At 52.1% G+C, this 14,610-nt stretch overlaps 1 protein-coding gene across 9 annotated transcripts in view; it reads right to left on the reverse strand.

The window, feature by feature from the left end:
- LDLRAD4 (low density lipoprotein receptor class A domain containing 4) overlaps positions 1-14,610 on the reverse strand; it is a 176,513-nt gene that overhangs the window by 44,680 nt on the left and 117,223 nt on the right. For all 9 annotated transcript variants that reach the window (XM_021096017.1, XM_013999207.2, XM_005665262.3 and 6 more), the window contains one exon: positions 13,757-13,897. In XM_021096017.1, coding sequence (XP_020951676.1) covers positions 13,757-13,897 — 141 coding nt within the window. The remainder of the gene's footprint in view (positions 1-13,756; positions 13,898-14,610) is intronic.

Consider the following 14,610-nt stretch of genomic DNA (forward strand, 5'->3'; position numbering starts at 1 on the left):
ATGGCGCGGGTTCAGTCCCTGGCCTGGAAACTTCCACATGGCACAGGCATGGCCAAAAAAAAAAAAGATAACTAATTGCAAAAGATGTGTTACTACATAAAAACTATGCTCTGAGCATCATTACTTCATTCAGCACATATTAACCATAGTCCCTGACAATGCTCTAAGTCTGTATTTCACACCAGACACACTTATTCTCACAGAGTAACTTTCTGGGACAGAAAATAAAAAAGATAAGTAAAATGTGGGAGTTCCCTTCATGGCTCAGTGGTTAAGGAACTCAACCAGGATCCATGAAGATGTGGGTTCGATCCCTGGCCTTGCTCAGTGGGTTAAGGATCCAGTGTTGCCATGAGCTGTGGTATAGATCATAGACACAGCTCGGATCTGGCATTGCTGTGGCTGTGGTGTAGGCCAGGAGCTGTAGCTCCGATTCAACCCCTAGCCTGGGAACTTCCATATGCTGTGGGTGTGGCCCTAAAAAAGCAAAAAAAAAAAAAAAAAGTGCAGTATGTTAATTAATGACAAATGGTAAGGAAAAAGCAACAAAGCAGGCAGAGAGTATGAAGAAGTTGAGATTTTAGATAGTGGCCTGACTTGCAGCATTATAGTTTTCCATAACTTATAATTGCTTTAGAAATAGAGAAAAACGCTCTCAGAGAAGAGGAGGAAATTGCTGTGATGGATGTAGCGTCCCTCCCACAGCAATCCTCTGCCAAGCCACAAGCCCTATTAGGAAACCCCATTTCCTTTTGGCTCCATGTCCTCCACCAACAAATGCAGACCCCGATGCCAATAACTGCCGAATCCATCAAGCAATGAATGAGAAGGTCTCCAAAAGCATAACCCATCCCTCTAACTGTCACCCCGTCACTTACTTTCGGCAGCTTCAAACATTCAGGACTGTGCATCTGTCCCTAACTCCTATAGGCAAGTGTCCTCACACTGTATGATTCTTATTTATTTATTTATTTTGTCTTTTTGCCATTTCTTGGGCTGCTCCCGCAGCATATGGAGGTTCCCAGGCTAGGGGTCTAATTGGAGTCATAGCCACCAGCCTACGCGGCAACGCAGGATCCGAGCCACAGGGATCCACAGCTCACGGCAATGCTGGATCCCCAACCCACTGAGCAAGGCCAGGGATCGAACCCACAAGTTCATGGTTCCCAGTCGGATTTGTTAACCACTGAGCCACGAACGACGAGAACTCCGATTCTTTAAGAAGGTGTCAAAGGTGAAGTGACCTTTTCGTTTCTGACTTCACTATGCTAACAGAATTTGAATATATTCATCCAACCTTCCGTGTAAATGAAAATGCAGGAGGCGAATGAAAAGTGGGCATGCTGTTTGATAAGCTGATTTCCCATGGATGCTGTACCTGAGCACTACTTAAGTAAATCAGGGACAGAAAATATATCCAGCTTTTGAAAGGTAGATATTATACAGGGTAAACATGACCTAACAAATGAGAAAACAGCACCGTACTTGCTAACAGCTGGGCAGATTTTTACCAGGGAGCCTCTGGGAGCAAAGTCACCTGACTTCAGGTCCAAAGGCACCATCCTGGGCGGGGCGTCGTTTCCTGCAGCCACCATGTTCACTCCCTTTGTCCCAGCACAGAGAGCAGGACCGGCCCTGAGCAACAGGAAACCGCATGTGCCAGCCCTGAGACCAGGCCAACCCAGCAGCAGGCACTGCCAGGGCAGGTGCATGTGGACAAGAAGTGCTATCCATCAGGCATGAATTCACTAAACCAGCTGTGCCCTAAACCCCTGGGGGGGGGGGTGAAAGGAAGGAGAGCTTTGTATGCCCCACCTACGGGGCATACAACTTAAACAGCCAGGCTCTGAGGGCCCCAAGTGCTTCTGAAAGCAGTGGCCCCCTCCTTCCAAAGCCCCGTCACTTCCCAGTGGAAAGCCTGGGTGCACCGTGACCGCCAGGCCCTCCCCAAGGCAGGCAGTCTCCGTTATATCATCCACTGACGCAGAAAGACAGGAAGCCTTGCTGTAAGAGTTTGAGCCTAAAAGGCAGCAGGTATAATCAGACATTTAGTAAGGAAACCAAAACACTGACAAGGGTCTACCGCCTGACACGAGCTCAGAAAAATGCAGGGGATGAACATATGCAATGTCTGATTTCATTTATCAGTTTAGAGCAGTTCTATGGAAAATGACTTTCTCCACCCCTCAGCGCAGATGAGACAATGTAAACACCTCCCTCGTGCCACTGGGAGGGACACTTCTCTGCTGAGAGGTTTCCTATTACAAAAACGGTATTAGAAAATACGGCCCAACAGCTAGATGTAGGGTCCCCAGCTACGTGGACAAACTGCTGTGTTTATCAGAGATCTTCAAACTAGGAGACCTCGGAAGCTCCACCTGCACTTGAAAGGCTTGTCTTTTCCTTACCCTGTGAGTAGCTCACTCGTATTCCCAGAGAAAACCCCCTAAATCAGGAGAAACAGCCATAGTTAATATTAAGTAGGGAAATGGGGCTGAAAGTGAGAAAAGAAGTCCATTTCCCCAGTTCCTTGAACTAGATTAAAGCTTGCCTTTCTAATTTAGAATAGCCAGGTTTTTTCATGTGTAAGAGGCAGTCATTTCATGAATGGCTGAGAGGCGCTGTCCATAAACGCAGACATTATGCCAGAGAACAAGTGAAGAAAAACACTTTTAAAAAGAGATTTTGCCTCCTTTTGTCTGACTCTGCAGCATGCGGTTCTCAGCTGCAGTATTTTCCAGAAGGCGGAAGGGCCGCTGTCAAGATGGTCTGAGACGCAGCTCCTGCCACTGGCAGCCCAGCACCCCTGCTCCTGAGCTTCCCCACCGCCTTCTGCCACCCTGACTGCACAGGAGGGCTTCCTGGGGGCCAGCTCGGCCCCGCCCTCACCAGGATGCAGGCTGCCTGTGTCTGTACCCGGCCACATGGGCACCTGCAGCTACACAGACATGTCCTAAACCAAAGGTGCACTCACCACGGGAGACGGTGATAGGCCGACTGGGCGCTATGTTGCTAAGTCCTGCCAACTTTTAAGGATTTGTGTTCATTCTGATTGTGCAGTTTCTTTGCCTATCACAGAAGCGGTGTCATTTTCTCCAGGTATCTAATATTTGCACAGGCCCTGAAAAGCTGGATGGCCACAGGCTCCACTGCCTGTGTCTCTGTCCTGGCCAAGGCTCGCACCCACAGGACCCCAGAAATCTCAGGGGTCACTGCCATAGGCAGATGACTCTGCTCTCTGATGGTAACCAAGCAGGGCCACAAGGCGGGAGGGGCTGGGGGGCGGGGTTGAGCTACAGATGCCCGAGGCCATCCTAAGTTGGCTTCATGCCTTGAGGCCACGCTGGGTGCTGCCGGGTGGCAGGCCAGTTTCAACGATGCCTTGGAAGCCCCTATGCTCCAGACGAAGATCTGGGAGGCTGGACTCCTCGTTGCCCATGGCTCCAGCCCTTGGACACGAGAACTCTCTTCTCCAGGGACTGAAAGAATATTTTCCATCTTTGATTGCCTTTTTCTCCCGGGGAAGGAAAAATCAAATACCCTCTAGCTTTCTCTCTGCTGTTGGCTCTTAGGACCTAACAAGAACGGATGAAGGAGTGAAAAAATGATTGCTAAGTTTAGTTGTTGGCAGTTTTTTCCAAATCAAAGGCCTATCTGGCCTTTCCACTGAAAGGACTGGAGCACTGGTGGCAGATTCCGAGGTCACTGCAGGATAGGGAGCTTCCGGCGACAAGCGAATTCCAGCTTTATTTCTGCACTTCCTCAAAGACAGGGTCCCTTCCAGGCTTTGGGTAAGTTTTCTGAGGCAAATCCATGACAATGACGTCACATCTAGCGAGGAGGCCCTTCCTGACCTGAATGCTCCCTCCCCCCACCCCCATCCTGAGAGTGGTTCCCCTCCCCCTCCCTCAGACTGAGGTCTCAAGGGCAGAAACTGGCTCCCCGCACCGAGGAAGCACTGAGTAGGGCCACCATCGGCAGGTGCCTGAGTCCGCATCCCGGGGTGCAGCCAAGCCAGCTTCTGGGAGAGCTCTCCACCCCCTCAGCACTGTGAGCAGAGGGGAAAGTTCCCAGAAATTCATCAGAAAGGATGGCCAGCAGAGGCTTGAAAAGCCGCCCTAAGTAAGAAACCCTGGAACCAACGTCTCAGCCAGTGTCAACTGCAGCAGCAGCAGCAGCACCGGTGCCCAACCTGGCCAGCGGTCTGCGTCCATCCGTCCAGGGCCTGGCTGTCTGGGTGGAAGGACCCTGCATTCTGGGGTACAGAACAACCCAGATCAAGGCGCCTCTGACCTCATCTCTCCCTGATGCCTGGGGCAAGGAGGGGGCACCGAGACTGATGAGTAACATGTACCCCCACTCCCCAGGGACAGGGGGCATGGACCTCACTCCGCCAGCAGAAGAGCCTGCCCTGACCCTCCCGGGTACTTCAGCCGGTGGCTCAGGGGTCCTCAGAGACTAAGCTTGCAGGCAGGCTGTCTAGACAGTATTCATGACCGTCTGCCTGGCAGGCCAGCGCTATTAGGACGAAGCTGCCTCCTCCCACCCCCGCCCCGCTCCGCTTGCCTTGCAAAGCAGGAATCTGACACTGAAAATTACTATCATTGTTGCCTTCTCAAAATAGCACTGCCAGACTCTCATTAACATCCACACTAGACTGCTAAATATTTCAAGAAGTGGATAAATTTCATCTGAAGTGGGACAGTCCCACACACAGGAAAACAGTAACAGAATCAAAATGTAAATCTAAGAGGTTGTTTTTATCCACGTAAATTTAGTGTCCCAGCAGGAGGAAAGAACCCCGGGGTTTACTAAACTCCCTCCCGTTTGTTCCTGCCTTTGTTTATTTGAAAAGGCAGAGCTGTCTTTCAAGAACTTACAAGATTTTAATTGATCAGAAACCATCTTGGAGAAACAGAGGCACAAACCCAACAGGCCTGCAGTCATGAAGGAGGGGTGAGCTGGCCCCTCTGGGTGGTGGGGGCTGCTGCAGTGACACCCTGCCCCCAAACCTGTTTAAAGGCCATCACACAAGCCAGTACATGTCTGGCCATGGATTCTTTCCTTAAATTGAAAAAGGGCAGCCCTGTCAAAAGAACACACACTTCAGTGCTTGCTTCACTGACTGGCTTCAGCCATGGACTTGACCAAGGCGGCAGAAGCAGCACAGAGCCACCTGGGCCCCCTGACCGAAGTTCTGACCCTCTGAAGGTGCCAGGTTGGGGGGGGGGGCGAATTGTTCACTGGGTCCCCCAACGCCCTGTTTGCACTCTCACCTTCCTCTAGGTCACAGAAACGGTCCACAGCCGGCAGAGCTGAAGAAGGGATTAACCACTAACCCATTAGCAGCGGAAACCCGAGAGAACTCTGAGAAACCAATGATCCCTGACACACTGGGTCCCCTGAGTTAATGTTGTGGAATCTGTTTGGTAATCCATGATGAAACCAAGCTTATCATCATCTCTGTATCAATTAAAACCGTCACATAAACAGTTGCTCTTGGAGCACTCGGTTCTGTGGGCCTTCATGACAATAGATTTGTTTCTTTGATCTCCACGCTATACACTTTTAAAAAGTGATGAGTAAATCCTTACTTTTCCCAAAAAATATCATGGAAAAAAAACAGCAGGACCTAAAAGCAAAATCCCATCCACAGCCCAAGTCCAGCTTCTCCTTCCAACATATTCTAGCTGTGTGACCCTGGATAAATTACTTAACCTCTCTGAGCATTGTCTCCTAGGCAACCTTCCTAGATTTCAAGAGATAAATGGGACAATGCTTATCAACAGCTGGCACTCAGCAAAGGGCAGCCCTCAGCCCACCTCAGCCCCATCCTAAGAAGCTGCAGGCCTTCAGATAAAGGCCAGGCAGTGCTCACCATTGGAGAACACAGTCGTGCTGCAGCTTCCCCTCTGGACACATGAATGTGAGACACAAGGGAAGCAGCAGGGCAAGGCCCAGGCTGGTGAGTCCTGGTGTGGGCACCTGGCCTACAAAATTTAATCCTCCTCCCAGCAGCGTTTCAGCCATTTGTCCAGAAACATGAGCTACTGGGCAAGACCAGACCAAGGTGATGGCTGTCTAAGAGAAGACAGCACTGCATCAGCGTGACTTTGTCTGCCTTTTGGTGACCAGACTGTAGTTATGGAAGAGAAGGTCTCTTAGGAAATACAGTGAAGTATTTGCAGGTAGAGAGACACGGTGCCTGCACCTTATTCAGAACCAGTTCAGGGAAAAGTAAAATGTAAATATATAGAGACAAAATGATTTAAAAGGATGAAATCTGTAACCTTAAGTTTGAAAATTATTTCAAAACAAATTTTAAAAGAGAGCAGAGAAACAGGGCTGTAAACGCAATAATATTAATTGAGCATTTACTACGTGCCAGGCATTACTCTAATTGCTTTACCTAAACTATTTTATTAAATCAACCCTTTGAGGGAGAAACTGATACTATTTCTGTCCTCGTTCCACAAAGAAAATCAGGATTAGGAAGTTAATCAACACTCCCGAGGCCTCGGTCAGTGAGCGGTCACTCCGGACTGAACTCAGGGCTTCGTCTTGTACTTTGTAGCTGGAACATACAGTAGAACCAGCACACTGTCCAGGGCTGTTACAGTCCAGTCAGCCCAGCCCAGGGAAATGCTGGCAGGAGGCAGGATCTGCCCCAGGAGACGCCACAGGTAGCACACCCGCACACTCCCACACACCCCACACATGTGCACATGCCGCACACACCCACACACTCCTGCTCACACACCTGCACATGCCCGCATGCACCTGCACATGTGCGCAGGCCCACACATGGCCACACACATGCACACATGCCTGCACACAGGCACACCTCTAGACAGGTCTCCTCTGGGCCTCACTGGCTGGCCTCCTCGGGGCTCTGCACTGTGACCTGGACCCCAGCAAAGTACAGAGCCTCCTGCCACATGGTGGCACAGAGTGAACCCTAATTAGGGGGGATATACTCTGCTGCATCTGGGTATGCTGACAAGATGTAGGGAAGCAGCAGGAGAAGGATAAACGGTTTTTAATTCAATTCCATACTTTGCAAGTATCCACATGTCCAGTGCATGCTGTTAGGAGCGTCAAGGCATCCACAGACATAAGCAGAGCATTTGTCTTCTGGGAGCACAGTATCTACTGGGAATTATTCTTGTCCATATGTAAGGATCCAACAGCAATCAGCCCCTTAGGAGGCACCCAAGATGCTGCAGGTCCCAGGAGGAGGAATTCTTCCTGGCTGGGGAATGGGGGTCAGCAACGGTGACCAACATGATGAAAGCAGCAGATGGTCAAAACACTACAGCAAAAATACCAAAAGAAGAACTGGCTGGTCTGGGGTGGGGGGGGGAGAAATAGCTGGTTCAGCTTTGAATGCTCAGGGGCTGGAGAGGCTTGAAAGAAGCCTGACAAGCAGTGGGACATATCATCTGCATTGGAGGTGAGAATACAGCACAGCTCTGACACCCAGTGGTGTCCAAGCTGCACAGACAAGGGCCAGAAGGGAGAACCGTGGGCCAGGCTGGAGCCTGGGGGTCAGAGGAATGCCACCGAGACGGAAAACTGGAGGTGCCCAGAGACCAGACCCTAAGGGAACAGAGAATCTCAGAGAGGGGTGACTGGCCTTCCCAACTGCAGGGAAAAGACCAGAAAGAGAAGAAATAGAGAAAAGGCCATGGGATTTGGCAACAGACAGGCAACCCAGCAAAAGCAGCAGGAGAGCGTAATTGTTGCTCAGTAAGAAGGGGCAGGCTCAGAGCTCAGGAGGGGAGAGAGGGATGGGCGGCACGGGAGGAGAAGGCAGGAGAGGTGCCAGGGGCCTCAGGGACTCTCAGGGCTGCTGGGGCCCTGAAGCGAGGCTGCCCCTGGGTCTGCAGGGTGGATACAACAGGAAGCGCTTCAGGAGCAGAGGGAGGAAGGTGAGAGCCAGAGGCCAGGAGGAGAGGGAGGGATGGGCCAGGTGAGTCCTCGGCATGGGGGCAGGACCCTGCGATCCTGAGCCTCACTTCCTAAAGCTGAATGGGCCACGGGGAGTCAGACCCCTCAAAAAACCACAGGGGCTGGTCCTCAAGGGCAGCAGGCATACCATGTAATTCATCGGATTGCAGTGGTGGGTAAAGAAAATCTTAGTGAGGGGCCCGAGGGAGCCTCTCATGCTAAGAAAGCTGATCCAACAAGAGATCTACTTGCTGGCATCGCAGAGCTAAGGGTGCTTCCTCCAGAGACAGACCCACCACCAGTAAGTGGACAATTAGGTCACGACTGCTTTGCACACGCTGGTGACTGACGGTGATCACACGACAAGAAGACGGCCAGGCAGGACGAGCCTCCTGATAGGGAGCAGCACCTCAAAGCGGCTTCACATGTGGCATTTGCACCCCCTCCCCAAAGCTGGAGACCCCACCACCAGCTGACAGGGAGTCTAGGGGCGGTGAGCACAGACAGTGACGTCCTGGGGAGGAAGTGAAGTCACCATGGGACGGTCCAACCTGCCACCCAAGTGACAGCAAGTGAGAGGGACACGGGGTCTCCGTTGGGGCCCGTGAAAGCACCTGGGACAACACCAAGGGCCCCTCTGCACCCCGCTTCAAACACACGCACTACAAACACAACACATGCTTCCGAGACGACTGGAAGAATATGAATTCCAACAGGAAACTGGGTGATACTCAGGCATTACTGTTAATGCTGCTGAAATCATTACAGAAAAACACAGAGGTCCAATCTTGGTGAAGCCTGCATGCCCATAGGCTTTCTGCATGGCTGTGAACCTGGCCATTCACCAACCCTGGACACGAGTCAAGACACTGTCACACACGCTGTGTCAACCGCATCCTCTGACATTGAGTGAACGAGTGGACAGCATCCATGGGAGGTAAGGAGCCACAGCAAGCGTGAGGGCGGTGAGGCTGGGGACGAAAGGCGGCCAGGCCCTTCGGAGACAAGCTGAGGAACATGGAGTGGCTGGGAAGAAGCCACTAGGCCCAGATGTCGGCCATCAGTTTATCTTATTCAGCTGTTATCACCCCAAGTGGCTCAGAAGTCCTGAAGCTCAAACCCTGCCTGCGTGAGTGCCAGCTCCCTTGACTGAAGTTCAGGTTTATGGCCACCAGCCAAGACAGAAGCAAAGACCCGGCAGGGGCGGGAGTGCCACGCAGCCACCTGCCCTGAATCGGACCCTCTCTGTTCAGAAGGAACTGAGCAGCAGCTGGCGGGGAAGGCCATCCCCATAGATGGCTCTGCAGGCTGAGCCTAGAGGCAGGAAGACCCTGGTAGGGGAGGTCTGTCCTGCCAGCAGCCCCCTCAGCCCCAGCACTTCCAGGGCTGTTGGTGGCTTCCTCTTGGCAGCCAGAAGATGCGCCCGCTCCCGATGCAGGCATGGACTCCAGGCGCGGGGCACGTCCTCCTGCTCTGGGCTGCCCGCACCGGCCAGGCCTCGCCCTCCCAAATGAAGCCTCCTGGGCTCTGACAGCCAGCGTCCATCTCCTGGAAGCCACTGTGGCTGTGACTGCATCCCACGGATGTCATCCCCCCGTAGGCGCCTGAATCATGAGTTGCGGCCACTTGGCTCAGCGCCCTTGTTCACGTCAGTCATCTCTGCAGGACAGTCTTTGTCCCTAACCTGTCAGCCCCTGAGCACAGGATCTGCCTTCCTCCCCTCCCAGCACGCCTGGTCCAAAGACCAAAGAAGGCACTCAGTAATTTTATCTGTAAATACCTGTATAAAAATAATTTGATTTTTATAAATAATAATTTTTTCTGTATCATTGTATTTTTGGTGCTCAGAAGTGCACTGTTTAGTGGAAGAAGAGAAAACACAAAGAAAGCTAGCGTTTAGGTCAATAGCATTTCCTTCTTTTTTTTTTTTTTTTGGTCTTTTTGCCTTTTCTAGGGCCGTGACCGCGGCATATGGAGGTTCCCAGGCTAGGGGTCGAATTGGAGCTATAGCCACCGGCCTATACCAGAGTCACAGCAACACGGGATCCAAGTCGTGTCTTCAACCTACACCACAGCTCACAGCAACACTGGATCCTTAACCCACTGAGCAAGGCTAGGGATTGAACCCGCAACCTCATGGTTCCTAGTCAGACTCGTTAACCACTGAGCCACAACGGGAACTCCTGGCGTTTCCTTCTTTTGTAAATGGACACATCCAACAAAATGCTCCCCCCCGCCCCGCCACCCTGGGGACCTCAGTGCAGCCCAGTGCTCCACATGGCGCAGCATGTCATGGGGGACACGATGAGCCTCAGCCGTGGACTGGCAGGGTAGAGGGGCAGGTGAAACTACTCAATCTAGGGTCCAAAAATATTCTGGGAGGCAGGGAATTTCTCATGGCTACAATAAGGGCTTCCATTAACATTAGCAGTGCTACCCTCACAAATGACAGTGACATTTTCTTTCCAACCTTAATTCACGCCAAATTTTAGCAAATATGAAATGACAGAGATGGCCAAGACATGTGAGCCACGTGCATACCCACGGCCAACCACACAGGCAGGAAACTGACTCCGCCCTGTGTCAGCCTAGGTGCCATCAAAGGAGGACACTGAACAGGCCCTCTGAGCAGATCAAGGAAGCGACTCTTGCTCTTAAATAGGAATGAGAAGAAAGCTATTGGCTTGTCTGGAATGCAACAGGATGGACAAGAATTCCTGTAATCTTCCAAGTTTGAAGGTGGAGAGGAGGTAGCAGCCCTCACCATGCACCTCCTTGGAAGGCATATAGTCTGCCTGCCGCAGGAACCCAGGCTGGTGGGCCCTGGGAACCCCTTACAAGTGGCCAGCCTCTGAGCCTCATTCCATAGCTGCAGCAGAAGCAGGGCAGCCTGCATCTGTGTTCCTGCTAACAGACCGGGGCAGGGGAGGAAAGTGTAGTTGTTCAATAGTAGATCAGCCTCCAGCACCGACACGGCTTCGGGCCCCAGAGGAAAGACAGGCCACGGCAAACCCAGATGGGACAGGTGAGCCCAGCTCCCCCGGTGCTGGCAGAGAAGCCAGGAGCTGCCAGCCAGGTCAGGCAAGCCCCCTGCGGCGGGCAGCCCCCCAGCAGTCCTCCCGGGGGCAGAACCTCTGTGCATGTTCTCACCTCTGCAGGCCTGGAGCCCAAGCTGGTAGCACAGACAGGCGACAGCCATCACCGAGGTCCCCACTGAGAGACGTGGCCACAGGGTATGGTGATGAAGAGAGTAATGAGACGATGCAAGCACCACTTCATTTGTTTGTTTGCATTTAGGGCCATACCCTCAGCATATGGAAGTTCCCAGGCTAGGGATCGAATCGGAGCTACCGGCCTACACCACAGCCACATCAATGCCAGATCAGAGCCGCATCTACAACCTACACCACAGCTCACAGCGGCGCCCGATCCCTGAGCCTTTGAGCAAGCTCAGGGATCGAACCTGCATCCTTATGGATACTAGTTAGATTCATTTCCGCTGAGCCTACAGGCACCACTTTTCATGTGAATTATTTCACATAAACCCTCAGAGCAACCACACCTGGCAGGAGTTATTCCCATTTCACAGAGAAACTAAGCCTTCCCAGGGTTCAGAAGCTGGAACGTGCACCAGAGTAACTGAAGCCACAGCCCTCGTCTGACTTGCCCTTTGTCATTCTGTCTGGCTCTCCAATCTTTTTAAAAGAACGCACAGCATAAATACTCTCCCATTTGGGCTCCAAGGGCCCAGGCCTGCTTACATCAGAACAGTGGGGACCAAGAGTTTGCCAACAGGGTCCTTGAGATTCGTCTCTTATGACAAACTCCTGGACCTTCCTGGGCAACATCCAGCCATGTACCGACAGAGCTGCCTCACTTGGCTTCTAAGCAAAATGAAAAAGTTCACGTTTTTAAAATGAATGGAAAAGCTATTAGTCAGCTTTAACACCCAGGAAATAATGGTAAGAAAGGAGGGCGGCAGGGAGGAAGGGATGGGAAAGCAAGGGTGCAGCCAAGGCGAGGCCCAGGCGAAGGAGAAGCACCTTCCAGATGCAGAGGTTTGGGATGCGCCCCAGATGGAGGGCAAAGGTGTGTCCTGCCTGCTTGTCACCCAGAACTAGGGCCAGGGGGCCAGACATGGTCCCACACAGGGTGTACTGTACCACGTGCCCCCCTCCCCAATGCCATCAGCGTCTGCTGAGAAAACAAAGCAGCAACTGCCTCCACAACACTCTCCTCCCAAGACCCCTGGCTTGAGTGCCACTGACCTGTCAGGTGCTAGTGCCACAAGATTCTAAGTGCCTCACGTGGACTGCTGCACTCAGTCCTCAAGCCTGTGGTGCTCCAAGACCCCAGAGCTGCAGGCTAGGGCTTGGCCAGGACCTAGACCCGGTGGCTAGGCTGAGTGGCATGACTCACGGCCATGTCCAGGCACGCGCTGTGCACATCACAGCACTGACGATGAAAAGGCTACTACAGAGAAGGTCGCCAGAGGAAACACACGGAGCAACCACCACAAAAGCACATAGCTCAGCCTGCTCAGCATCAGAAACACAAACGATGCAACAGAGAAGCTTGGGGACAAGGACATGGTTAGTGCCTCTAGTAAGCATATGTGGCAGAAGACACTCAGGCTCTTGCTGGGCTTCCCCCAACAAAAACACAGCAGGAACAGAGAAAACTGTTTCTCTTTAAAAATGTCCTCCCAGGAGTTCCCGTTGTGGCTTAGCAGAAATGAATCTAATATCCATGAGGACACAGGTTTGATCCCTGGCCTCACTCAGTGGGTTAAGGATTGGCATTGCCATGAGCTGTGGTGTAGGCTGCAGACGCCACTTGGATCCTGCATTGCTATGGCTGTGGTGTAGGCCGGTGGCTACGACTCCGATTTGACCCCTAGCCTGAGAATCTCCATATGCCATGGGTGTGGCCCTAAAAACGACACACACACACACACACAATCCCTTCCCATTCCATATTATAGGATCAGTATGACGTAGTCTGATCTCCAGAACAAATATTTTAGAATCTAAAAATAAAAGCAAATATAACAGCTCACAATGTCAGCACGCCTGTGGGGGGGCGGGGGACGACACCCGAGGTGACAGGAGTTGATCTCAGGAAGGGCATCTAATGGTACTGATACTGCAAAAACATCCTCCACCTCGACCCACGTCCCTCAGCCCAGGAAATACTGGAGGCAGCCGGCCATATCCCAGGATGTTCGCACTGCTTCAAAGCTGCCTCCTTTCTCCTTCCTCTTCATTGAAGCCACAAGATCAAAAGTTAGTGAACTTCCTACACCGATTTCACCTCTTTCCAGCTCAAGAAATGCCTGTGGCCCCAGCCTGGGGAGTCACACACGCAACATGGCACTCAGGCTGCTTTCCCTTCGGCATCCCATAGAGAAACACGTGACTACAACCTTTTGTTAAAGTCTCATAAACCTTTTCTACTTTCATATATTAATTACATGATTAATTGTGGGCTCATTATGTACTTTTCTTTGCTTATGCTAAAAATTCTAGAAAGCCTGTATGAAGAATACTAAATCAATATTTTATTTCTTGGCATCAGGTGGTGCTTCTAAGACAGTAGCAAAAAGCCTCTTTCGAGCCACAGTGCTGCTGCTGCTACCTGTGAAAGCAGAATGAAATTCTGACCCTCAGACACACCATCTTTCCACGCCCAAAAAAGTTCCCTTTGTGAAAATGCAAACCACCCTCCGCACCTCCCCAGGACCCTGCTCCTAACGCCCCAAACACCACTGCACGTGACAAAGGCACGGCCAGCAGGAGAGACTTACAGCTGAAGATACCCGGCGGTGGGTGCTCAGTCACCAGGAGGCAGTTTTCTTCATCGCTGTTGTCCCCACAGTCGTTCTGCTGGTTACAGACCAGGGAACCGAGATACAAGCACTGGCCGCTGGTGCAGGTGAACGTGCACTCTGAAAAAGTCCAACATGAAACGGCACAGTCAGCGTGAGCCTGACGCCCCCGAGGTGCTATTTTCTGTCCCCTCAGGATGCTCAGATGTCTACCCACCTGGGGAGGCCTGGGGCCCCAGGGCTGCCTGGTCAGGACTTTCCTCAGTGAAAGCTCAGGATGGTGCCCAGGGCGCTCAGGGCCTGCCAGGCGTCACTCAACCCACGTCACTAACCCGCAAAACAGGAACACAGGAGCTTTCCTTCTGCAAAGTGCCTGGCAAAGGTCACAGCCACAGGACTCCTACTCGGCCTGAAAATGTGCCTGGCAGTTCCCATCACCAGCAGGAGGGGGCGGGTACACAGCAGGCAAGGGTCAGGGGACACGGGACCAAGGGCCTGACCAAAGGAAGCCATATGTTCTGCTTCCCACATGTCCCTGACGTCTGAGGCTCTGGTCTGGGCAACACTGAAGCTCTGCAGTGTTCATTTAGCTCATGCCTAAGAAGCAGCAGGCTGCACACCAAGCACGGTCTGCACCATGTAAAACCTGGGAAAACACATGTCTCCCTGTTACATGAGGGCACCTGCCAAGGGCCACAGGAGTGATGTAAACAGGACAGGAGTTCCCGTCGTGGCGCAGTGGTTAACGAATCCGACTAGGAACCATGAGATTGCAGGTTCAATCCCTGCCCTTGCTCAGTGGGTTAAAGATCTGATGTTGCCGTGAGCTGTGG

The sequence above is a fragment of the Sus scrofa genome, chromosome 6, assembly GCF_000003025.6.
Source record: "Sus scrofa isolate TJ Tabasco breed Duroc chromosome 6, Sscrofa11.1, whole genome shotgun sequence".
Classification (NCBI taxonomy): Eukaryota; Metazoa; Chordata; class Mammalia; order Artiodactyla; family Suidae; genus Sus; species Sus scrofa.